Here is a 27,292-nt window from a genome sequence, read left to right as displayed (position 1 = left end):
GACCCTGAGTACGGCATTTAACTTCTCAAAGTCCCCCAGACAACTCTTTGTTGTCTCTGAGATAGCTGTCAGTATTGATCAGTGAGAGGCATTTCCATACTGAGAGTTCCAAATATTTTTGAAAACACAGGAAGCAAATAAAACTTGCTTCCATTACCATCTTAGCCACTAATGATCTCTGTGACTTTGAATATGTCACATATTCTTCTCTTTAATCTCCGCAGGACCCAGTTTCCACATTTGTAAATTTAAGGAATTGAACCAGATTGCTTTCAAGGACCTTTGACATCTCTAAAGCCTATGATTTTATGTTTTCTTTTTATTATTCTCATTATTATTTCATTTTTATTATTGGGAATAAAGACTGAGAGAGTTGGCTGTGGATGGATGGAGAGGGTAGGGAATTCAAATTGTTGTTATTGTTTAGAAGGAAAAGAATTATAAGCCTTGGAGGAGAGTTGACCTTCCCCATAGTCCTGAGCCTGCTGAGTCACTGTCTCAGTCTGTTACCCTGTGATCTTTGGCCGAGCTGATGGAATACAGCACAAACCACAAAAAACCAGCTCTAATAAATGGCAGATCATTTTGAGGGATTTTTGTTTTCGTTCTTGTACTTGCTCTCCCAGCGAGATAGGAAGCCTTTAATAAGACTTTTCCTAAATGATGCTGCATGTGAATTTTTCTCTGTTCTACAAATAAATGGCCATTTCATGAGGTTGAATTTTTTTCTCCTCTTACCCCACCTCCCCTCCTCTTTGGGTACATTCCACAAAGGGTTTATTCCTATACTGGTTACTGATTGATGGTTCTACTACAAAGTCCCCTTTAATTTTTCAATAAGCCAACAAGGAGTCTTAGACCACAAACTTAAAGGGAATTGACTTATTTACTTGACTCAGTTCACTAGGATGATAGGCAGTTAGTCATGTCAGTGTGGTCCTTGGGAGGGGAGGAGGAGTCCATGAGAAGCAACACTATATAAATAACTATCTCATTAAAAAATCTTGCTTATTCTTCTATTTAAAAGAGGCCTTGGTTGGCGGTTCTTCCAAAGAAAGCATGCCATCAATGATATATTTATCATTTTAAAAGAGATGTATATGTCATTTTACAAGCAGTGGACAGCCCACGTGTTCCATTGTTATCTGAACCATATCAAGAGAATATGAAGAAGACCCTTAACACATTGCAGGGACCCCATGTGATGAAGCAGTCAGTCAATAAGCATTGATTGAGTACTTTCTGTTTTCCAGGCACTGTGCTTTAAGCACTGGTGATATATAAAAGAGGTAAAAGATCCTCTGGGCCCTTAAGGAGCTAACAATAAACAATTTGTATACAGGATAAATAAGAATTAACAGAGGGAAGGCCCTAGAATTAAGAGATGTTGGCAAAAGTTGCTATAGAAGATGGCATTTTCTTTGGGGCTTGAAGGAAGCCAAGCAAGTCAGTAGGCAGAGATGGGGAGAGAGAGCATTCCAAGCATTCAGGACAGCTGGAGAAAATGCCCAGAGCCCAGATGGAGCATCTTGTTTGTGGAGCGGCCAATGTCACTGGAAGCAACGCATTGGAGAATAAGGTATAAGAAGATTGGAAAGGTAGGAGGAGGCTTGGGTTATAAAGGGCTTTAAACACTGAATAGAGGATTTGGTATTTGATCCTGGAGTGTATCTTGTAGGGAATGACATGGTTGGACCTGAACTTTAGCACAATGAGGATGGATGGTAATGGGGAGAGTCTTGAGGCAGGTGGACTCACCAGCTGACTGTTACAATAGTCCAGGCATGAGATGATATACAGCCTACATTAGAGTGGTGTAAGTTGCAGAGGAGAGAAGAGGCATATTTGAGAGAGGCTGCAGAGGTGAAATTTATAAACTTATAGAAGAACATGAATAATCTGAATAGGTGTGTCACATATGGAATGATTGTGAGCTTGTATCATTGGATGAAATACCTATGTTGAGAGTACAGATGTATTGGCATTTTGGAGCACTGGAGAACCAAGTTAGTTTACCAAATATGTGCGTTGCTAAATGTGATATAGTATAAGGACCGAGATGTCCGTGGTTTGAGTCACTGCTCTTCTAGGCAAGTGGATGACGCAGGAGATTGAGTGCTGCACTTGGAGTCAGGAGGATCTAAGTTCAAATCTTACTTTAGATACTTAGCAAGGGGCCCCTGGGTGGGGCACTTAATTTCTATATTCCTCAGTTTCTTCATTTGTAAAATGTGAACAATGATATCTACCCCCTGGGGTTGCTGTGAGTATGAAATGAGGTATTATTATCGTCATAAATACTAACTTCATTATTAGTATGATTATTTTCCTATATATTCATGAGAAAGTCACTTCATTTCTGCGCCTTAGTTTCCTCATCTGTAATATTAGAATCAGACTAGCTTAGCCATGAAAGATGCCTTATAGCCCTAAGAGTTTGTGATTCTGTATTGCAAGTAAAACTCAAATATTCTTTTAAGTTTTTATACATACATACATATGTGTGTCTACATGCATATATGTATATATACATATGCATACACACGTAAATGTGTATATTATTGAGTAGCTCTTAGACACCTGAACATAGTTTTAAGCAAGGCAACGTTTAATCCTGGAAAATGATAATAAAAAGGGGAAAAAATAAGGCAACTGATTATTTTCATCGAATTCCATTTAGAATAAATTTGAAGATATCCTATATATCATCCTCAAGTGTTTAAAAATGGCATTGGTAATGCTTCCCTATGTATATGAGAGTGATTGGAAAACAGTTAACTCCAAGAACAACATGTTCCAACTGTAGCTGCGTTTACAGACGCTGGTGCTCTTTGTGGCTGTCCCACATTTAGTCAGATAACTGTCCGGTCTCATTTAGCTATTTGCTATTGTCTAGCACCTCTCTTGCAAAGCGTTCATCACCACCTTTTAACAGAAGTGAAAATGGTCTTGCAGTGAATTTCCAAAGCTCATTCAGCTGGTTAGTGACAAAGGCAGAAATAGAAGCCAGGACGTCTGGTCTTGTGGTCCTGTGCTCTAACCACTAGAGCATGCTTCCTCGCTGTTTGGATTGCTAAATATTTCAGAGTTTCAGTATTATTATGGTGAGCAGTGTTCTAACTGTCACACTAGTTCCTATTTAGGGGCCACCTAATTAACTTAATTCTTTCAAATATACAATTTTATCCATAAAATTCCATGCTTTATAAAATAGAAGAAGACAATCAAACAACGAATGCCTCTCTCTGAGGTAGTGTGTTGTAACCGCTACTAAATGCGAGTGTGACCCTGAAGAAGTCATTTATCCACTTTGGTCCTCAGTTTCCATCAATTGTAAAGTGAAGAGGATTGGATTAGATGACCTTTAAGTTCTCTTATAGATCTACATCTATGGTCATACAAAAATATACTTAGTTTAGCCAATTTTTTCATTATGAACTCAACTACCACCAACAAATGCACGTGTCCAAATATATAAACCAGATATAAAGTGATTTTCATAAATTGAAAAATTCTATTGTTTTCATTATTTTTAAAAGTTAAAGTTGTGAGGCTTTAATAGAGCAATTAAAAATCATGCTTTCTATTCTGTGACCTTTCTGACCTTTCTTAATATCTCTTGAATATTTTTGTCATTGCTGTTATTATTGCTATGATATAGTCATTTTTCTCAGCAAGGTTAAAGTCCTCAAACTAGTAACTATTGGGCTATTATTTCACATTTAATATTCTACATATTAGTACATTTTAAATAGCACAACTGCTCTTCATAGTTGAATAGAAACATTAGAATGCAAGCTCAAACTCTGTAGGATCACTGAAAATGTCTCTGTACAACTCCAGTAGCAAATAGGACAGTGGAAATGACATCTGTCTCATCCTGTTCTCATAATATTTTAATTGCTCCTGTATTTTGACCTAGACCTCTGTATTTTGAAAGTTTTTTGATGCTTGTAACTTGTAGATTGTGCATGTATGATGACACCTACTAAAACACTATTTTTAAGGTTTTAAGGATAAGTGTTACAATTGAGTGATTATGGACAATAGTTCTGTCTGGGATGGTGGTCTTGTTCAAGTGTAGTTTGTTGCTTAAATTCTCAAGAATATTTGAGTGTCTCTATTTAAAGTACTGGATTTGTCCTCTATTAGTACACGGAAGATTGTGAGCTTCTGAAATGTACAGTTCTCTGCCAGGTCAGGTTTTGCTTGGTTTTTGTACAGTTTCTATGTACAGTTTCTCTTTTTTTCTTGTAGGAGCTATGTTGAACGTTAAGTCTAGCTCATCAAGAATAACTCTTCTGTAATTTCTGGTGGCAGTTACCTGGTCCTGAGTTGCCATCATAAACTCATTCTCTTTCCATAAACCTATTCACACAACTCGGCCATTTGTTCTATACTCTTTTGCCACCTTATTGTTCAAGCTGAATTCGTGGTGATGTCACCCATGAAGGGGCTTTTGATTCTACTGCTGGATCTTCATAATCTACTAAGAGGTAAACTATCCCAGTGGTATGAGCACTGGATTTAGAGTGAGAGGTTCCTGGGTTCAAATCAGGTCTTCAGTTTCTTCATCAGTCAAGTTGAACTAAATGTTCTCTAAGGTCCCTTCCATCTAAAACGTAATGATACTGTCCACAATCCTGTGATTGGTGAGGTAATGTCTGCTTTGTCCAAAAGTATTTCTCTAGATTTTTTGATTGTTTATCACATATCCTAAAAACGTCTATTGGTCCTCTTTCTCCTTCCTGGAAAGGGAGTTTTAATCTTTGTATAGCTTCCTTAGGACTGTAGGCCCTGTGTTTCATTAATACTAAATACGTTTTTGTTAGGTTACTTTCCAGGTCTGTTATGGTTCATTTTATAGCTAAAATAATGTATTAGGACCAGCATCATGTAGATACTTTGAATGGTTTCTTCCAATTAAGCTTTAATTTCAGGGTACCATTAAGTTTCTTCATATACTTAGCCCCAGTCTTTTCTTGGATATCTTTACATTTTTTGTGTCTTGCTTGGAGGACATCAAATATTTGTAGGTTTCACCTTCATCTATGATTTTAATTGTGCCTTTGAATTCAAACTTGAAGGCTGCAGTCTATCCTTAGAATTTGTTAAGAATGTTTTACTTTATTAAGTCCAAATGACATGTGCCTAATTATTGGGAAAAGATTGCACCCCCTGAATGAACTGTTTAATATATGTCATCCATAGACACAAAACAGTTAACAAGATATTTTTGTTTGACTCCTTTCATTTAGAAACCATATTTAGTTATATTTAGGAGAGAGGATAATAGATTTAAGACTACACAGAACCGTAGTGTGGGCAAAGAGATGGTGCGTGAATAGAGGACTAGGCCTGGAGTAAGGAAATTCTGAGTTCAAATCCAGCCTCAGACACTTCTAAGCTGTGTGACACTGGTCAAGGCACTTAATCCCTATTTGCTTCAGTTCCTCATCTGTAAAAAGGAGACACACTGGAGAAGGAAATGGCAAACCACTCCTATATCTTTGCCAAGAAAACCCCATGGATAGAAGTCCATGGAATCAGACACAACGGAATATCTGAACAACAATGAGAGGATCATAATGGGGCTTAAACTGCCTTATAGAAGGCAGTCTTGAGCACTTAGCACAGTACCTAGCATGGGGTAAGTGCTTCATAAATGCTGATTGACTGACTGGATCAGACTTATGTCTGAGAACAAGCTGATGAAGTGCTTTGTTAGTCATTTACATGGCCTGATAAAACATTTGAGCCAATAACTGTCTGGTCTTTCCCTTTCCTGGTTTTGTCAATAAGTGAGTTTTAGCCTTTTCCTTTTATGTAACTCTTCTGTTACTCATTATATTAAAAGTGCCTAAGTTTTGTCAAATGATCCAGCTTATGTGTTCATTATGCAACCATAAAAACTATCAGAATTTTTCTACATGTTCCTCCTTGAGGGATATTCTCTTCTCTGATTTTGCTTCTTAAGTCTCTGCAAAAAAGACTTTGGTTAACATTGAGTTGTTTTATTTTGATCTTTGGGCTGTTTTGTTAAACACTGGGCTTAAAGTCAGAAAGACCTGAATTCAGATTCTGCCTCTGACACTTCGCTATATGACTTTGGCCAAGTCACTTAATCTCTCTTTACTTTTGTTTCCTCAACGACAAAATGTGGATATAATAGCAACCACCTCCTCAGGTTGTTACGAGGATCAAATGAGATAATATTTATAAGGTATTTAACACAATGACTTCATGTAGTAGTTGCTTAATAAATGTTTCTTTCCTACCATTCCTTTCATTCCTTTTGACTTCTGCCTTTTGCTGATTAAAAGTACGCAGAATTTCTGATATGTATTTGCTTTCTGGATCTTGGACTGCATCTTTTTCATTGTTTTGTGTGATATGGTATTCAAGTTTTCTACTGTGGTTACCAGCTTGATATACTCTTTCCATGTCTTTCCATACATCTTCAATAATTCTCATAATTCCCTTCTTCTATGGAGTTGTGTGATGAATTTCCTTAGGGATAGCTATTCCTTGAATGTTTTGTGTTTTCTCTTGAAGCTCTTGCCTTGATAAATGACTATTGCACATACTCCTGTGTATAGATCTTAAAGTGTTTTATACTTTATTTGATACCATAGGAGAATATGTATGATTATGATGGTTATAGGAGATGCCATTGGTTTAAAAAGTACTCTTTTAATTGGTTTGCCAGTTTGGTGAATGCCATTATACTCAGAAAGGGCTTTTAAAAATTTTAGTCTACTCATGCCTGCTTTCTTTTCAAAATCATTTGAGTTATCTGTACTTGTAAAAACTCCATTTTGTTATTGGGCATAAATTTCTAGCATTTGCATTAAGGAGATTTTTTAAATGATCTCAGATTATTCAATCTTTGTCTTATACAATCGTATGTAGTAGCTTTTTTATTTCATCACATTTTGCACATAGTCTAGGCTTAGGAATGAAGTTATTTTCAATGATTGCAAGATACTAGCTAAGGGCACCATTGACAGACAGTAGTATGGAACTTTTGCCAATTGCTGGTAAGATTTTTTCCAATTTATCTTTTATATAACATTGCCACATAAAGTAAATATTCATGCCTTCAGTCTGTTTCACACCCCCAGTGTTGTTTGCCCATGTTAGTGGTCTATGCCACCTTTACTGAAGCATTTCCATCATGTGTAGAATTGCTATTTCTGATTTGTTCTGATGCATCATGCTTTTTTGTGGTACCAGAACACAATGGAACTCTATTCACTCCACTGTCCCCCATTTTAATCAGATCATCACTGCAGTTTTAAGTAGGGGCAGTCTATATAACCTCCTGTCACTCTATTTTTTAGATTCATAAGAGCAGTTTCGTTATGCCACTGCACTGACCAAGGTGCCAACCTAGTCAGTGGTATTGCTAGAGGCTGATTGGCCAGCATTTCAAGATTTCTGGCAGGCCTTTACTGCTACTAGAGAGTCCTCAAGGTACACAGAATCCTTATGGTACATCATCCTGACTTGATTCCCTTTAGCTAGCCATCTTCTTTCTTGCCCCAGTGACAGGGTTATAGGGTTGGGTTGTATTAATACTAACAATAGTTATCACAATTATGATTAACATGGTAGAATGGTGGAACAGTGGATAGAGCACTGGGCTTGGAATCAAGAAGACATCTTCCAGAGATCAAATCTAACCTCAGACACTTACTAGCTGTGAGACCCTGGGCAAGTCATTTAACCCTGTTTATGTCAATTCTTCTTCTGTAAAATGAACTGGAGAAGAAAATGGGAAACTGCTTCAGTATCTTTGCCAAGAACTCCTCAAATGGGTCAAGAAGAGTTGGACATGACTGAAACCAATGAAAAACAACAACAGTCACATTATACAGAGTTGGGAATGAGCACAGCATGTTTCAGTTTATTTATTTGCATAATGAGCTGTATATCACTTAGCTTTCTCTGAGAGTTGTGAAGTTTGGGTGAGAACAATATATGTAAAAATATTTTGAAAAGTATAAAGTGCTATGTAGAATAAAAATAGTATTGTTATTACTAATTATTAATTTAGATTGAGCACTGAAAAACGACCAAAGCTCTTGGCTTTGAGACACAAGGAAATTGCCTAAATTAAAATTTGCAAGTAATATTAGTGTCTATGCCTTAGCTTTCAGCTGCCCATTGGTGAAATCATTGTGTTAAAGATTTAGAGCTAGAAGGAAACTAGTAGGTGATCATCAACATCTTCATTTTTCTAGATGAGAAAACCAAGGCCTATAAAGATGAAGTCTTTGAATGACCAATATCATATAAAGAGTTTCAGAGCAGGGATCCAAAATTAGCTCCCCTAGTTCTAAATCCTTTCCTCTTTTAAGACCATGACACAATGCAAGTTAATAGATTACTGCTCTGAAGAACAGCCTGCTACATGGTCTGCAGAATGCCCTAACTAGTGCTGGATGTTAAGGACGATGGAAGATCTCTGTATTCAGCTGTTGCTGTTCACCCTTAGTTCTCAAAGAGAATCAATGATATCACAAGGGTGTCTTTACTTGCACGTGATTGAATATGACTGGGGCAGAGCTGCACAAAGCCATTAGTCGCACTCTCTCCTCCAGAGTCATCAAAGTCCAGTGGCAAGTCAAAGGTCAAGACAACTGGTGATGCTTCAGGATGCAAAGAAAATAAGCTACAAAGAGTACAAAGGCCTTAAAGGCAATTGCTATGTGATCTCATTTAAGTGATGATTTATCTTTCTGGTAAAATACCTTCCAACATGTATAATCCTTATCTTATGTGATTCTTGTCAGTGACATCTGGAAAATCTTCCAGAGGGAGCATACTTAAAGCAATGGTGGTCTTCCTATGGTTTTTTTAATATTTCATGAAAACCAGAATGGGGCTGTCCATCCTCCAATCCCTTAGCCTTTCAATTCTCTGCCAGCCATGACCCTTGCACTAACTGTATTTATTCTCCTCCTTTCCCTATCTTGACCTTCTTTAGTAGTTCATCTGTACACTCTCCTCTTCTCTTGAGTCCCCAGGCTTTTCATCATGTCACTGATCTTGCTCTGGGCCAACCCTCAGTCTTGGGCGCAGGATAGAGAGAGTAGAAAATTCCTTAAGAAGAATTAAACATTGCTGAAGTTTGAAAGAACCTTAAAGGACATCTAGTTCAAGCCTCTCATGTTAATTACGAAGCAAACTGAGGCCTAGAGGTTAAGTAACTGGCCCACTATCAATACAGCTAATGAGTGACAGAGATAGGCCTTCATCCCCACTTCACTGAGTGAAGCTTGCCATGATTTATAACATAAATATTTAGCCATTTTAATGTGTTTATTCTGTGCCTAGTCTTAGCGTGTCTGTTATGTATTGAATCAGTTTTTGTATTTGTTTGTCTACATTGACATCATCCATTCAAGCTGGATAAACCCGTTGAAGACTGAGACCACATAGAGGCATAGATTTAGAGCTAGAAGGAATCTCAGAAGGCACTTAGCCCAATACCCTTATTTTAAAGATGACCAAACTGAGATCCAGGGAAATTGTGTCCTGCCCAAGGTAAATAGCCCTGCAAAGATTCAAACTCAGCCTTCAGAATAAAAGTCCAACATTCTTTCCACTATTCCATGTATCATCATCTCTTCAGCCTTCTTTTTCCATAGTGCCTAACAGAGAAATCAAATAGATTTTTTTTGGAGGGGTTCGTTTTTATATTTTATAAGATTCCTGACCATGGGCATAGGTACATCAGTTGTGCCCTTCCTGAACAAACAGGCTATGACTTGTGTGCCTCTTTTCCAGAGGATACCTCATTTTCTACCTCTATTTGAGCGAGAGTTAAATGGAGAGCTAGAATTGTCTGCAACAATTTAGCTAATGGCTTTCAAAGTACTTTCTAACTCAGGATTTGGAGTAAGGCAACCTGGGTTCAAATTCCAGATTTTCCGCTTACTATGTAAATGACAATAAGCAAATGCTCTGGGCCACAGTTCCTTAGTTATAAAATGAAGTTGCATTAGACCAGGGTTTCTTAACCCAGGGTCTCTGAAAGCATTTTTAAACAATATTTTCAAAAGTATTTCAGTATAATTGGTTTCTTTTGTAACTCATTTATTTTATGCAGTTAAAAATATCATTTTGAGAAAAGGTGCAGAGGACTCATTGGATTGCTGAAGTAGTCCATGATACAAAAAAAAGATTAAAAATTCCTGAATTAGATGTTATCCAAGCTCAAAATTTTTGCCCCTATGATTCTCTATTGTCAACCAGAGACTCACTTAGCTCTGGACCCACTCTAAGGGTAAGGATGTAGGCCAGGACAAGGAGCCTTTCTGGGATACTGGGGATGCCAGGATGAGTCTGAGCATTCTGTGGGACTTCAGATCCATACTAGATGTTCTCCAAAAGAGGGTGGCTGACAAAATCGATTGTTGCTGATCTTCATCAAGTTGAGACCTTGCCACGTGTCATTTTCTAGGCCCACCCCCACCAAAAGGGAGTGACTCAATAGAACTGTTTTTCAGTTCTAAATGAGGTCCCCACATCTGAAAGCAAGAGGAAAATGAGCTAATAATACACAGTCTGCATGACCACTTACTATGGACTTGTCTCTTTGTAGTTCTTCTTTCAAATTAAAATAAGGGGGATTCCCCAGAGCATAGAATATATGTGAATAGAAAGCACTTTCAAATAACTAGAACATTCCCCCCAAAAGTCAATAGAAACTCAGGATGCTGGTGGAAATTCACCTCCCTTGTTTATATTAGTGGGTAGGTGAGGAAATGGAAATGCTTCCCCTAATACATCTCAACGGCTAAAAAGACTTGGCCCTTGAAATTTTACCATGCAACATACCACAGTAGGAAAGTTGGTTTCATATCTGTTTAAACATCAAAGTCATCTGATATTGGGCTTCTTGATTTGGTTTTTTTTTTTCTCTCCTAAACCCTTGCTGACCTGAAATATTCTTTTGACTGCCTTCAGACTGCTAATTGCACACAATAGGCAAATGCTCCATTTTAAGGCATTGTGAGCACAGCTTGCAATTTCAGCCCATTACATGCTACTTCCTGCTGGGGGCTGAAGAATACTCAAAGGATGCTGAGGTTACGTGGAAGATGGAAATGTCACACCCCCTCTGTTGTTTGTGGCTCTCGTGACTGTCAGCAGCTCCCAGGCCCAAGAAGCACAACTTGTTAACCTCAGTCTCCTCACTGCTGGTGGGACAGATCTATGACACCAGAATATGTTTGGCCACATGGTTTTGTCCTGTGGACCATCTGACGCTTTCCACTTGAGTCCCTCTGCGTGTGTGGATGAAGAGAAGTAAGCCAAGAAGACAGGCCTCCTCTGTGGGGGTAACTTGCCTAATGTAGCTGAGTGTTTATTTGGGCTAAAGAGCAGGCATATTTCTACCCTACAGTGTATTTCCTCTGGATGTACACGGTCACGGCAGTGACAGAAATGCAGGAAAAACTCCAATTTCTTTGTGTGTGATTGTAGGTTTATACTGAGACAAAGATGTTTCCCCCTGTCTACAGCTGCCTTATATATCCCCAGCCTGGGTGCTTTTCTGTCAATTTTTTTGAGTTTTTTTTTTTTTTTTTTTTAAGACAAAGGACTTTCTTCAAGGTCACTAATAATAGCTTGGCTCTAACTACACAGCTCCACTTTAAGTCTCTGTGAACAAACTCTTGATTTAATACAAAGATAGATTACTTCCTGCTGCAGGCCTCAGAGCTCTTACAGGATGTCAAGGCTGTATTGAAGATGGAACCATCAAACCACCCTGCTGCCTGTGACCCAGGCTATGGAACAAAATGGAAGAAAAATACTGCCTAGCTGGGGTTATTAAGAGACTGAAGCAGTACTAATTCAGGTCCCTTACTGGTGTATTATGTCTCTAAGACCAGGGATCTTTCCACTGTGTAATAGAATTTCTATTTTGTTAAAATTAGACCCATCTTTCTCTTTGTCTTTTTCCTCCTCGTACTTTTTAATGAAAACTTTCATAAAGATTTTAACAGAGAAGGAAAATATCAATTAAATAAATTGATTACTGTCAGTTAAAATTTTGCAGTGATTTGGCATGTATATGGTATTTTTCCCATGATGTGAAGGCATATACAGATATGGTTGTGTTAATCCTTCCACTGTATTTGTGAAAGTACTTGAGGATTAGGGCAACTAGGTGGTGCAGTGGATAGAGTGCCGAGTCTGCCATACCTAAGTTCAAATCAGCCTCAGACACATCCTAGCTGTGTGATCCTGGGCAAGCTAATTAACCCTGTTTGCTTCAGTTTCCTCTTCTGTAAAATGAGCTAGAGAAGGAAATGGCAACTTACTTCAGCATCTTTGCCAAGAAAACTCTAAGTGGGGTCACAAAGAGTTGGACACGACTAAAACGATTGAACAACGGCAACAACAACAGGAAGAGAGTTCTGGGAGCCAAGGTGGCAGAGTAAGCAACAGATCTCTGTCTTTTTCCCATTCTCATCCCTAAACACCCATAAAACAGTGCCCCAAGATCCTGGAATAGTGGATTCAGTGGAAACATGGGGTGGACCAATCTTTTGATCCAGGAGACTTAGAGGATAGGCAAATGAGGTCTATATCACTTGGGTAAAAGGGGAACACAGCCCAGGACAGGAAATGTCCCAGCAAGCCAGTGGCAGACTCTATCTCATGAAACTAGGGGGAGATTCGGAGTCCCAGAGCAGTAGAGCAGACAAACGCTAACACCAAGATCTCCCACATGCCTTAGCATAGACAGGGAAATTGGTAGACTCTATCTTGGAGAACCACTACATGTGCCAATACAGACCTGTGTAGACAAGCATCCTCCAGCAGTGGGCCTACCAATTATTCAGCACAGCACAGGGCCTGCAGGTAACCTTCCCATGCTTCAATGCAGCCCTGGGGAAATGCAGAAAAACCTCATCTGTCTTCAGCACACACCAGATTAGGTCTCCAGCTCAGCACCAGGTAAACTGTTAGACATCTACAGCCTCTAGCAGCTGGCTCCTGAGGCCCCAGGGCATAAAGTTAGTGACCAGACCCCTGAACCCCTACCAAGAAAGAGTCTTGGTACAGTGCTTCTTATGCTCCAGTAGGAGAGCTCAACTTTAAAAAGCATGAAATAGGTGCAAAAAGCAAAAAGAAAAATGAAAACTGACCATAGACTGTTTATATGGGGACAGGGAAAATCAAAACACAAACTCAGAAGAGAACAATCCTGTCAATATACCCAAATCTGAAACCTCAAAGGGGAATATGAACTAGTCTTAAGCCCAAAAAGCGTTTTTGGAAGAGCTCAAGTCAAATAGGAGAGTTAGAAGAAAAATGGGGAAAAGAAACAAAAGGTATGCAAGAGAGAATCAACAACTCAGAAAAGGAAGGATAAAAATTGAACGTAGAAAACAATTCCTTAAAAATACAATTGGCCAAATGGAAAAAAGAGGTACAAAAACTCTTTACTCCTTAAAAAGTACAATTGGCCAAACAGAAAAGGAGGTCCAAAAGCTAACTGAAGAAAATAATTCATTAAAAATTAGAATTGGGAAAGTGGAAGTTAATGACTCGAGACATCAAGAATCAGTCAAACAAAATCAAAAGCATGAAAAAAATAGAAGACAATGTAAAATATCTCATTGGAAAAGCAACTGACCTGGAAAGTAGATCCAGGAGAGATAATTTAAGAATTATTGTTCTACCTGACCACAATGATAAAAAAAAAATAAAGAGCCTGGACAGTATCTTTCAAGAAATTATCAAGGAAAATTGCCCTGACATCCTAGAACCAGAGGATAAAATAGTCATTGAAAGAATCCACAAATCATCTCCTGAAAGAGACCTCAAAATGAAAACTCCAAGGAATATTGTATAACATTTACATTCAGTTGGTTATAGAAATCTTATCTTACTCTATACAGAAGCAGGAGGAGAAAGGGGAAAGAGAAAAGGAGGTGGTGGATAGAAGGGAGGGAAGATGTAGTAGGGGAAAGGGGAAAGAAAAGGAAAGGGAGCTCATGATAGAGGGGAGAGGAAATTAAAGGAGGTAGTGATCAGAAGCAAAACACTGCTGTGGAGGGAAAGGGTAAAAGGAGAGGAAAAAAGTATAAATGGGGAAAAATGGGATGGAGGGAAAGATAGAGTAATCATAATTGTGAATGTGAATGGGATGAATTCTCCCATAAAATGGAAATGGATAGCAGAGTAGATTAAATATCATAACCCTACAATATGTTATTTATAGGAAACACATTTAAAGTAGAGAGATCCAAACTGGATATTCGACTGGAGCAGAATATATTATACATCAGATGAAGTTAAAAAAAGCAGGGGTAGCAATTTGATCTCAGGCAAAGCAGAAGCAAAATTAAATCTAATTAAAAGAGATAAAGAAAAGAAACTACACATTGCTAAAAAGTACCATAGACAGTGAAGTGATATCAATACTGAACATATATACACCCAATATTATAGCATCCAGATTCTTAGAGGAGAAGTTTAGTGAGTTATAGGAAGAAATAGACAGCAAAACTATACTGGGGTAGGGAGGAGATTAGGGAACCTCCCCCTCCCCCTCTCAGAACTAGATAAATGTAACCACAAAATAAGCAAGAAAAAAGTAAAAGAATTGAATAGAATTTGAGAAAAGTTAGATATGGCAGAACTCAAAATCTTATAAAAGTGAATTTTGAAAACTAAAAATAAATAAATAAATGAATTTTTAAAAAGAAAAACAATAACAACAATCCAAGGGTTATATTTCTAGAGGAGAGACTCTCAGTGCAGAGAGGCTAAGAAAGTAGACCAGAATTGCATAGCAAGTTAGCAGCAAATCCAGAAATAGAACTCGGGGGTCCACCTCCCACACAGGTGTCTGCTTTAGCCAAACCCAGAGTTTCGTTCTCTCACCGCAATTATTTTGAAAGGGGAAAACCCAAAACCTATCATATTATCTCAAAAAAAAATTGTCACATGACTCTTCAAGATGGAAATTGTGCATTGGCATACTATATCATCAGTTCTTTGTTCTAGCATTGGCATTTTATATGTGCTAAGATGAAGTAAGAGAAAAGTAATTTTTTAAAGGAAGGAATGACTTGTGGTTTTCCATATTTTAGCAAAACTAAGCCAGTAATACTAAAACCAAATTTGTTTTCATGACTGTTAAATTTTAGAATATTTGGTATAGTGTTTCTGTACCAAAATATTTATACAAAATTGATGGTCCTATGATTTTACTGATGCACATACTCCTTCTAGTGGTAGCTTATGAATATCTTCTCAGTTTGTGTGACTTTTCTCTTCACCTCAATCATATGGGGCAGCAGGCATAAGAAGATGTTATCAAAGAAATGTGGGCACCACTGTGGGCACCCTTACCTCTTATCTTCTTTTGCCTTCACTCCATAGGACAGCCAGTCTGGAAGAATTGAATGACATTTGCTTGAAATAAGAGTCACCAACTCTAATCCATCTGGTGAACTGGAGGACTGCCAGGTTTTTATACCCTGCATGCTAAGATCCTCCAGGTCTTACCATGAGTCCTGCCTCAATGTCCTCTCTACTCTTGGGCATTGTCATCTAGACTTTGCTATCATCTCTCCTACTAAAACCTTTAGGACCTATACTTGCTCTGCAGTTCCATTTTTGTTTATTAAACACTTCGAGAGCTATGGTTAGGTTTTCTATTAGTAACCCTAGGGATTAATACAATGCTTAGTACATATTAAGTACTTAAAAAATTATTCTCCTTTCATTTTTGTCCCTCTCCTCACATAAGTCCTTCACATAAAATCTTACTAACCTACTTATGTCTCTTGACATAAGTGCAACCAGTGGTGCACAAAAGCCCCCCATCTATTATTTCTTACTCTCAGCAAATCAATGATCCAGTTCCTTTTTCAAGAATACATTTCTTTGATAACATCTTTTACATCACTTCTCTTGTACAAATTTTGAACAACAAAATTTGTTGGCGATGTACTGCATTAACTCTTGTCTAAGATGCTTTCCCCTCCACTGCCCTTTGGTTAACCAACAACTTTAATTTTTTTAGAAACTGTGGTATGTTATGTTTTTTAGCCATATGAGAAGCATATAGATGTTGAAAAAATAGACTTTAATTTCCAGGTGTTGCTTAATGTCATTAAAATCATTGTTGTCCATCAGCAGTGATTCTCCAGGTTATATGTGCAAATGGACCAGTTCTACAATGTTCAGCCAACTGTATTATGTTGTATCATGGTCTGATCAATAGTCATCCTTCATTTACTTAAGTTTTGCTGAGTTTCTGAATGTTCTCTGAAGCTCCATGGTTTCTTCTATGGATCTTCAGGTAAGTCATCATTGTATTGTACCTGAATCCTATGCTTACTTGGTCTCTGAAAAACAAGTTAGCCTATTAACCATTTTTTGGCAGAGCTCAGATTAGAACTCCAAGTTCCTGACTGAATGTCACAATTGGGAGTCAAGCCTTTCTTTGATGCCTCAAACTGGTGTGGAGACCAACCGTGACTTCATGAAGATTATTATGCATATTAGGAAAGGTTTCAAATATAGGCCTGTCAGTGGACAGTATGTCTATCCTATTAGGAGGGTGAAACTACATGAAGAAAGGCTAACCATTAAGTGATGATTTTTTTTTTCATCAACAGCAACTTTTGAAGGTTAGATCCACTTAAGCATAAAGGAATCGTGATCTACATTGGTGGATGGAGTCCACACCTTGTTGAAGTCATGGATTCTTTCAGAAGTTGAGTTGACTGAGGCTTCATTGCTGCCATGGCTGGCAATAGGGGCCATTTTCACTTTACAAAGTAAAGCTTTGTATGAAACAGTAAAGTATGCTATTGGACTAATGTAGGTCAGAAAAGGCCAGTGATTTCACGAGCATGGGGGAAACCCCACCATGGACTCTCTCTACCAAGGCAGATTTGCAAGTCATCTGGAACTGGTGGGTTTAGAAAGTCACCCGAGGCACTGAGAGGTTAAGTGACTTGCTCAGAATATGAGATATAGGTAGAAACTAAGTCTTCCTGAATGCTAAAGGAAGGAAGGAAACAAACATTTATTAAGTGCCTACCAAGCACTAAGCTAAGCACTTTACAGATATGATCTCATCTGATCCTCAAAATAAGCCTTTGAGGTAGGTGCTATTGTGATCCATGTTTTACAGTTGAAGAAACAGTTTAAGTTGATTTGCCCAGGGTCACACTAGCTAGCAAATATCTGTCTGAGGTGAGCTTTGTACTGGGCTTTTACATCTCTTCATTGTGCCACCATTTTGTCATTCAGTCATTTCAGTCCTATCCAACTCTTTGTGACCCTGTGTGGAGTTTCTTGCCAGAGATATTGGAGTGGTTTGCCATTTTCTTCTCCAGCTCATTTTGCAATTGAGGAACTGGGGCAAACAGGGTTAAGTGACTTACCCAGGGTCACTCAGCTAGTAAATCTCGGAGGTCACATTTGAACTCAGGAAGATGAGTCTTCATCACTTAAGACTGAGCACTCTATTGACGGTGGCACCCAGTTGCCCAGAAAAGGCAAGGTACAGTTTTTGAATGACGTTTTCCTTGACTCTGCTCTCATTTTAATAGAGGAAGTTCACAGTGGTAGCTTTGGACCTTGTCTTGGTCTCCAAATCAAAACCTTTTGAAAAATACTCATTCGTGATTTGACTAACACTACTTCTCACTGCCTCTCTCCTCTCCACCCCCACATACCATTCTCATTGCAGAAATAGCCATATAAATCATCACACTTAACTATAGTACACATTCTGTAAAATGATTCTAAAGTTTCTGTGACTCTTTGCTCTAGGATGTGGCACCTTTAGGGGTAGGGTGGGGGAAGAGAGAAGGAAGTGGATGTTTTGGTAGGGGTTAGAAACTGCCCTGAAATGGTTAGCATTGCATCCCTGACTTTTCTTTTTTTTTTTTGAGAGACAGAGTAAAGAGGACAGAGAGAGAGAGAGAGAGAGAGAGAGAGAGAGAGAGAGAGAAGAGAAGAAGAAGAAGGAGGAGGAGGAGGAGGAGGAGGAGAAGGAGGAGGAGGAAAGGGAGGGGGAGAAGAGAGAAAAACCAGCACTTTCAGCAGAGATATGTCAGTATTGTTAAGAAATCCAATCTCTCTGTGACCCTATTTTGGGGTTTTCTTGGCGAAGATATTGTAGTGGTTTGTCGTTTCCTTCTCCAGTTCATTTACAGAGGACAAACTGAGGCAAGCAGACTAGATCTGAGACCAGGTTTGAACTCTTGAACATGTCTTCTTGATTCCAAGCTCAGTCCTCTATCCATTGTGCCACCTAGTTCCCACATCACTTACAAGGAGTGGAATACCAAGCCTGGTGAAGACTCATCTTCCTGTGTTCAAATCTGTCCTTAGATCCTTACTGGCTGGGTGCCCCTGTACAAGTTACCCATGTTTGCCTTGAAACCTCATCTATAAAATGAGCTGAAGAAGGAAATGGCAAATTGTTCCAGTGTCTTTGCCAAAAAAACCCCAAGAGTGTTCACAGGATTCTGAAATGACTGAAAATAACTGAACGCTTGAACTCTGTCTGCCTATGGATGCCTCTTCACAGAATTTTATTTCTCAAGTCTGTAGATCTGTAGATGTAGGAGATAAGTTAACTATATGCAGTCAGGTCACTTAATATTGTCAAAAAGGCTGATAAGATTTGTTTTGAATTGCCTCACTTGTTTTGGATTGCCTCACATGCTTTGCATTTTTTGTAGTAGCTGTTGAGAGCTAATTGCTGTCTATTAGAATTTGACTCCTAAGCAGTTTATTGCACAAGCTGTATGTGGAAGAGATTAGGCTTGTTAGCATTTTCTAGTATAGGTTCATTTAAGTGGGTTGATTTAGGTTTCATTTCCCATCATAGAATATCATAGCAAAATCCAAGGAAGTGACTTCTCCACTGTTAGTCAGTGAAATTCTAAATCAGAGCCCTTCATTCTACTTAGCTTACCAAACTATACTACTTTGCTGCCATGGTGGCAGTGTATGGAGAGGTAGGTAGACAAGAAATAGCTAAGTCCTTCTCCTAGCTGTCATATTGATGGTGGATGAAGACCTCAAAGTTCTCTCTGCCTCAGTAATTCTGTGGAAAATGAGGTTACTAATAGTGATAGCTCCTATTTTTAAAGTGTTTTTCAAAGTGTTCAGTAGTTTACAAAGAATCTTTTTTGCAACAGTTCTGTGAAGTAGATAGTAAAAATACGCCTGTTTTACAGATGGAAAAACTGAGTCTTAGAGTAAAAGTGTTTGGCATTTACTTACTTCAGAAAAGATCAGTAAAAAGTTATAATATTTGTCACATTTTCATGCTTTGTAGAAAAAAACCTTGCTATATATAGCAAGAATTTGTTTCCATTAACTTATTGACAGACATCTCCTTGTGACAAAATGTTGCATAACATAATCCAGTGATGTGCTGGTAAATGTTTAGCAACTGGCTCTCCAAAATAGTCCAGTCTTTAATAAGAAAAATATCAGGTATACCTTTTAACTTTGGGTAATGAAAGTTAAAAAGAGAGAGAGAGAGATGAGTTGGGATAAGCCGACCATGTTTTATTACATTCCTTTATGACATGTCAAGCCAAAGAGGAAGTTAAGTCAGCATTTGTATTAGCAATAAATATTGTTTAGGGAAAAAAGACTTTCTTTTTTCAAAAGATACAGCAGGTCATTCTCCCTCAAGAGATGAATACTCCATGCTAGAATAAGTATGGGAACCCTGACTTACAACTGAACTGCATTCAGGCTCGCATTATTTTGAGTTGTAAGGTTCTAAGTTTTAGGTAGGTGCCTTCTTTCTTTCTATGTGCATACTATAACCCCTGTAGACTGGGTTTTGGAGAAACATCCTTGAATTTTAAAAAATTGATCTTTTGTTCATATCTTTCCAGATATAGTCCTCTCATATACTCCCTCACTCTGAGAACCTCCTTTATAACAAGGAATAAAACAGCAGAAAGTCAGCCTGGCAGAACTAAGTTGACATCAAGTCCAATCATATAAGCAGTGTTTCACAGGAATGAATGAATGAATGAATGAATGAATGAATGAATGAATGAATGAATGACAAAGCATTTAAGTGCTTTTGTTGATGTTTAGTTGAGTCTGACTCTTTATGACCCCATTTGGGATTTTCTTTGCAAAGATACTGGAGTGGTTTGCCATTTCCTTCTCTAGCTCATGAGGAAATTGAGGCAAACAGAGTTAAGTGACTTGTCCACAGTCACACAGCCAGTAAATGTCTAATGCCAAATTTGAATTCAGGTCTTCCTGATTCCACGTTTGGTACTCTATCCACTGCAGCACCTACCTGCCCTCATTTAAGTGCTAAATATATTCCAAACACTGTGTTAACTGCTAACACATTCCTTGTTTCCAAGGAACTCCTCACACTTTAATTGGGGGAGACAAAACATAAAAGATAGTTCACTGTTGGGTTCCCTTTATCTTTGCAAAAAAAGAGAGTTGGGAGCATTCTCACAGATCCTCTTTAGAATAACTTTTGAATATACTGTACATTGTTTCAATTTTTTTATATTTCTTTACATTTACTTTGTTGAAATAATTTCATATATATTTTTCCCTGGTTTTGCTTACCTCAGTTCATCTGAGTGTTATGTCTCCTTCATACTTATAATTCCTTGTGGCAGTACTATTACATTTATGTATCACAGTTTAACTCCCCAACAAATGAATAATACCTACTTTCTTTCTAGTTCTTTGCTTCTACAAAAAGTGTAAATCAGTATTTTTACTGATGCAACAGGAGATTATGGGGATCTCAGATTCAGTTCTACATGGGACCCTCTGGGTTATCTACTCCAAGTCCTCTTCATTCATTTCTCAGTCATGTCCAACTGTTTGTGACCCCAATTGCTGTTTTCATGGCAAAGATACTGGAGTGGTTTGCTGTTCTGTCTCCAGCTCATTTTATAGAGAAAGAAATTGAGGCAAACAGGGTTAAGTGACTTGACCAGGGTCATACAGCTAGGAATTATCTGAGGCAGAATTTGAACTCAGGTCTTCCTGACTCCAGGTCTAGCACTCTATATATTGCACCATCTAGCTGCCCACTTTGTGTGGCAAAGCTAAACAATGCTATCAAAGAAGAGAAGGACGGGTGAACATTGTGATGCCTAGTTTTTCTAGATGAGGCAAAAACACCAGCAAGTTACACATGGCAGTGTCTGTGAATATGGGAAAGAACATATTACTGGTATTTTAGTGATGCTCATGACTTTTTCTGATTTTTGATGAGTTGATAGATAAGCTTCTTGAACAAAGGTAATTTTAATTCTAGTGGGAAAATTCATAGATCTTTTTGCTTGGTTTGTGATTGTCTCTAACGGACACTAATTGAAAGTATGCTTTTCTCTCAGTTTGCCAAACAAAACTTCTGAAAAACAAAGAAACACCATGCTGTGGCATTCAAGTCAAATCAAGTGAAAAAGCACTTGTTCTGTCATGTTTAACTCTTCAAGATCCCATTTGGAGTTTCCTTGGCAGAGATACTGGAGTGGTTTGCCGTTTCCTTCTCTAGCTCATTTTACAGTTAAGGAAACTAAGGCAAACAAGGATCAGTGACTTGTTCAGAGTCACATAGCTAGAAAGTGTCTACAGTTGGATTTGAACTCAGGGTGATGAGTTTTTCTGACTCCAGGCCTCACACTCTATCCACTGAGCCATCTAAGTGCCCTATATAAAGAACTTATTGTCTATATAATTCCAAACACTGTGATAATGACTTGTTCATTATTTGCCCTCGGAGAGGACTGGTGACATCAGGAGGGTCATGTCTTGACATGCAATGAATTGGATCTAAGTGAGGCAGAGCCATAAAAAGTCATCAGCCTCACTCTCTCCTCCAGAGTCATTGGACAAAACATAGATCATAATGACTGGTGATGGCACCTGGGATGCTAATCTCTAGGGATACGAAGAAATGCAGAAACCAGTTCTTGCCCTCAAAGATTTCACAGGCAAAAGGGAGAGACAACAGATAACAGCTAGGCACAAACAAGAGTGCAAATGCAAGACAGGAGAAAGGCACTAGCATTAAGGGGGTCTAGGAAAGGCTTCTCATAGATGAGAGGAAAATAAGGTGTAAGAGTAATAAAAACATACAAAGGGACCAGGCTATGAAGGGCTTTAAAAACCAGAAGATTTTCTATTTGATCCTGGAGGTAGTAAGAGGGAGGAATTGGAATTTACCAAATAGGGAGGTATTATGGTCAAATCTGACCTTTAGGAAGATCAATTGGACAATTGAATAGAAAATGGAATGAAATGGAGAAAGACTAGAGGGTGGGAGACCAAGAAGCAAGTCCAGTACAGTCTAGATATGAGCTGATGAGGCCTGCATCAGGGTGGTGACAGTCTCAGAAAGAAAGAGGAGAATATATGTTATAAAGATGTTATAAAAGCAGATGTTATCATTAAGAGAAGCACAATGAGAAAGCTCTGATAGCTTTTTTTGCCTCTCTGCCATTTTATTTTTTTCAGGATCTTTTTTTTAAAGGAAGGGTTAGAGTGGTTTGGGTTTGTAGGAACTATTGTTAACTCCCCAACCCCCATGAATAAAAATCAAGTCCTCTATTTACCTCTTCTTCTGGTGTTGCCATAGATATAGAGGTATACTTTATGGTTTACTCTTAGGTCTTAAATAATGTAATTTCATTAGTTGAGTGATAAATGAGCCCATCAGAAGCTCAAAACAAATTTACAAGCAGTCAACGTGAAATAAAAAATAAAAAAAATTAATGCAGTTGAATTTATTAAGCATTCATTAAATGTCTGTGATATATAAGGCACTGTTCTAGGCCCCAAGTATAGAAAATGGTCCTTCTCAAGGATCTTTTATTCCACTGTGGCATAAACACAGATGCATATATACATACAAATCTGTGTGTATATTTATATATGTATGTGTGTGTGTACATTTATATACACATATATTCAAGTAAATTGAAGAAGGAGAGATAAAATGGAAAAAATAAAAGTATGTTTTAGTACATTTAATATATTTTAATCATTCATAACAAATGTTTCAAACTTCTAGAACCAAAGGTTCTTGACTTGGGGTCTATTAACTTATTTTTAAAAATTCTTAAATCTATTTAAATAGAATTGGTTTCCTTTGCAATCCATGTATTTTATTTTATGCATTAAATATATTCTAAAAAGTGGTTTATGGGCTTGGTCAGGGTGCCAGAGAGGGATATGACACACAGAAAGGTTAAGAATCCTGTCACAGAGGGTTAGAAACCATATGACCAATTATTTTTATAAATTAACATATTTTTAGTTTTCAACATTCACTTTTCTCCCCTGCCTCCTCCCCAAGATGGCATGCCATCTGATATAGGCTCTACATATTCATTCTTATTAAACATATTTTCACATTAGTCAGTTACGTAGAAGAATTAGAATGAATAGGAAGAAAAGGAGAAAGTAAAAACAAAATAAAGCAAAAAAAGAGAGCAAATAATATGCTTCAATCTGCATTCAAACTTCATATTTCTTTTTCTAGACACGGATGGCATTTTCTGTCATGAGTTTTGTGGAGCTGTTTTCGGTCCTTGCATGGCTAAGAAGAGCCAAGTCTATTAAAGTCAGTCATCGCACAATATGGTTGTTACTCTCCTGGTTCTACCCACTTTCCTCAGCATCAGTTCATATAAGTCTTTTCAGGTTTTTCTGAAGTCCACCTGCTCATCATTTCTTATAGAGCAGTAGTATTCCACTACATTCATCATATGACTATTTTGAGATCATATGGGAAGTGTTTCTCCTTGTTTTGCCTCAGGCAAGTCTAGGGAATGGGTGCACAAGACTCAGGCTGATTTTCAGAGTTCTGTGGATCCAGTTGAAAGTCTTCAAGTTGGGGATTGGGATTGGGAAGTTCAGAATCAGAATGCTTCATAATATGCCAGAACCAATAGCTAGGGTATAAGTTACTCTTCTGAATGACCAGAGGACAAAACCTTAGGGAACACATGCATTTAGGAAATATTTTGTGGGTGAAGAGACTGAAAGAGAGCAGTCAGACAGGTAGAAGGCAAGCAAAGAGAGAGTGATGACCCAAAACCCCAAGTGGAGAGAGGTAATCAGTAGTGTCAAATACAGGAGAGAGGCTGAGGGTAGGGCTTAGAAAAAACACAAGGTAAGTTATAATCAAGTTCACTAGGTAATAATTTCATGAGAGTAAGATGGTGGTCTACATGTAGAAACAGAATACAACTGTCTCAGCACTGTTAGGGGACACTGATAGCAGTGGTCTGCTCTGCTTGAAAGCCAACTGTAAGTGAAAAAAGTTTCATCAAGGTTAGCATGGCTTGATAACAGTATCCTTTAAGTAATAAAAAGTCATACAATATTAGAGTTAGCCAGAACCTCAGAAATTCTCTAGTTCAAATCCCTCCTTTGACAAAGGAAGAAAGAGGTGATGGATTTTTTCAAACTTACGTAGCTGATGAATGGTATAACCATGACTTGAGACAAGGTTTCTTGATTTTCAATGGAGATAATGTCTTCTCTATTATATTCTCTTTCAAGCTTCTTCCTCCTGGGTGCTGACCAAATTATGAGTGTTTCTGTATGCTTGGTGATTATATTTCTCATTAATAATTAATAAAGTCATTATTCTGATTATTCAGTTGTATTTTCGGTTAATGTGAATTAAGTCACCACACCCTAGTAAAATGAAGCCCTGAGCATGAAGCACTCAGGACTTGATCAACTTAGGAAACTCAACCAAGCACACATGTGCACATGCGCGCACACACACACACACACACACACACACATCTTCTCCTTCCTCTACTTCCTCTCTCCCTCACCTTTAACTTTGTACCAACATCTGATCCTTCACATGTTTCTCTAAACTATTCTGAAAAGTCTGTAACACTGAGTAGTCTTAAGTCAATAGGGGAAATTGAAGGACTTTTAAGCCTACATCCTAAAAAAACCTCTTTGTGCTGCTCTAATTCTGTTCCTACTTGAATTTAGACTGCCCGCAGATGAAAAATATCATTATTAAAGACTATTCAAGCTGACTTGAAACACAAATGAGTTGATGGATTAATGATGGACAAATACATATCTGATTCTCTTTCCTGAAGAACAATTTCTTCTGGATAATGGGTCAAATGATGAGATGAGATAATATAAACCTTATAGTGACATGTAAATGTTTATTGTTTGTGGTTGTTATGTTTTCTGAGATGCTGGCATCTTCCAGTTATGGTAGGAATACTCTGTCCTTAGCAAATTTAACCACTTTGTTAAAATTTAGTTGCCCATTTCTGTATATAAACTCAGAGACCAAAAGATGTCTGCAGTCACAAGCCCAATCTAGTTGTGTCCTTTAATGTTTTTTCCTTCTCCCTCTATGGTCCTTCTAATTCCTTCTCTTGACCCTGCTATCCAGTCACTCTCTCAGCCTCCCATTAAGATGTCACAGGTACAGGATTTATAATGTGTCACTACCCCCATGAGACATGAGTGGAAGTGTGGATGAAAAGCTTTTCAAACATCAACTTGGTGTCAGGGAATGGAGATGATTTCCATTTCTGTTCAAGTCAGAGTCACAAAAGAAAGCATCACTGACCCTTGAGATGAGACTGAAAAAGCTTGTCAAATGTTCTGCGTATTGAGTTACCCAATAATGCTCAGTGGTCCTTTCCAAAGAAGTATTTTCTTTGGATTAAGTGCTGGGAATGTTTGATATTTGTGAAGTCCAATGCCTTGCACTAAGAGGCACTTAATAAATATTTGTTGATTGATTAATTGACTGATTGGATGCACGATTGGTGCCCAAGATGCCAGGAGTTTTCAACTACAATGAGGATGCTCTAACTGGTAAAATAGACGACACTGTTGTAATGCTTTATAAAATTTTCTTTCACATACATTATCTCCTTGGAGACATACAACAAGCTTACAAAACAGGTACTACTATTATTATTTTTATCCCCATTTTATAGATGAGGAAACTGAGACTTACGGAAATTTGTGGAGGTTATGGAGTGATCCATGATCACTCAGCTTCGTAAGGTTTAGAGATTATACCCTCTTTTTGTAAGGTAATTGCTATGAGTATGGCCTAATTTTTCCATCCATTATCTAAACTTCTAAATCATGAAGTGAGATTTTTGTATAGCTGTTTTCAAAGAAGATTACAAATTTTTAAATGTATCTAGTGGGGAAAATGCCATATGACTGTGTAGCAATGTGATTTTTGTAGCCTGAAGGCCTGTTGTTGAACATGTGATATATAGTGATAGAGCAAAAATAGTTAATTTTACTCAGGAGATATTATTGTTTTTTTGGCACATTTTTAAAAAAATTTATCTAGTTGGAGAGAAACAGCATAATTATACTGGCTTAGGGAGATGAGTTTACTATTTAGCAGATTATTGCCCCCATTTTATAGATCTGACTAGTTAAAGGAGAGGCATACTAGTTACCTGCTAAGTCAGTAAAATGGAAGGCACTCTCCCATGAAAAATGATAATGCTATAACTTTTCTAAATGGAATTATTATTATTAATAACCACCAATACATTAAATATAGTCAATCAACAGAGATTTATCAGTGGCTATATGTGTTGGGCATTGTGCTAGGACCTGATGGTACAAAGAGAAAAAGGTCTTTGTCCCCCAAAAGTTAGAAGTTATAATTTGTTTTAAAACACAGATGTAGGCAGGACTGACGACTGAGGTGTTTTCTAATTTATAACCAATTTTCTGTCAGTAGACTTACAATGCAACCTCTTTCAATTTGGAGTTTTGTGTATTTATAATTTAAATCATGATCCTCTTTGACATTATAAGCTTAGAAAAAACCTACCTGAGTACCTAGTATTTCTGCATCATCAATGGCTGATAGGCAGCATAATCCATTTTGGCCTAGAGATAAAGTTGCTGAAAGTCAGAGCTGGTGCCTTCCTGTAAGCTATCATTCTTCACCTAGTCCACAATCTGCTTTCTGATAGCTCTAATAATTAATTTGGCTGTTTTCTCCTTCTTTCTTCTTCTGTCCCCCACCTCCTGTTCCCCCAACTTTCTCCCTGTCTGTTCACAGGTTATCTTGATGAATCAAATTACAACCCATCTGAGCGGAGACCTCACTACTCAGGCAGACCTGGTGTCTCCAGCCGATGATTTTTCCCTGTGGGGAGGTAAGAGATCTGTCCTATGGAGGCTGAAACTTGACACTGACATATATCTGCCTCTCAGCCTCCTGTTGATAGTTGAGGGACATGGT

The 27,292-nt window shown here is 37.9% G+C and overlaps 1 protein-coding gene across 1 annotated transcript in view; it reads left to right on the top strand.

The window, feature by feature from the left end:
* The window catches only part of RAD51B (RAD51 paralog B), an 850,987-nt gene that overhangs the window by 517,469 nt on the left and 306,226 nt on the right, over window positions 1–27,292 (top strand). Inside the window, 1 exon segment of the mRNA XM_072628343.1 lies at window positions 27,110–27,206. Coding sequence (XP_072484444.1) covers window positions 27,110–27,206 — 97 coding nt within the window.

The sequence above is a fragment of the Notamacropus eugenii genome, chromosome 1, assembly GCF_028372415.1.
Source record: "Notamacropus eugenii isolate mMacEug1 chromosome 1, mMacEug1.pri_v2, whole genome shotgun sequence".
Taxonomy (NCBI): domain Eukaryota; kingdom Metazoa; phylum Chordata; class Mammalia; order Diprotodontia; family Macropodidae; genus Notamacropus; species Notamacropus eugenii.
The sequence above is the reverse complement of the archived record's forward strand: the minus strand, read 5'-3'. Positions and strand labels throughout refer to the sequence as shown.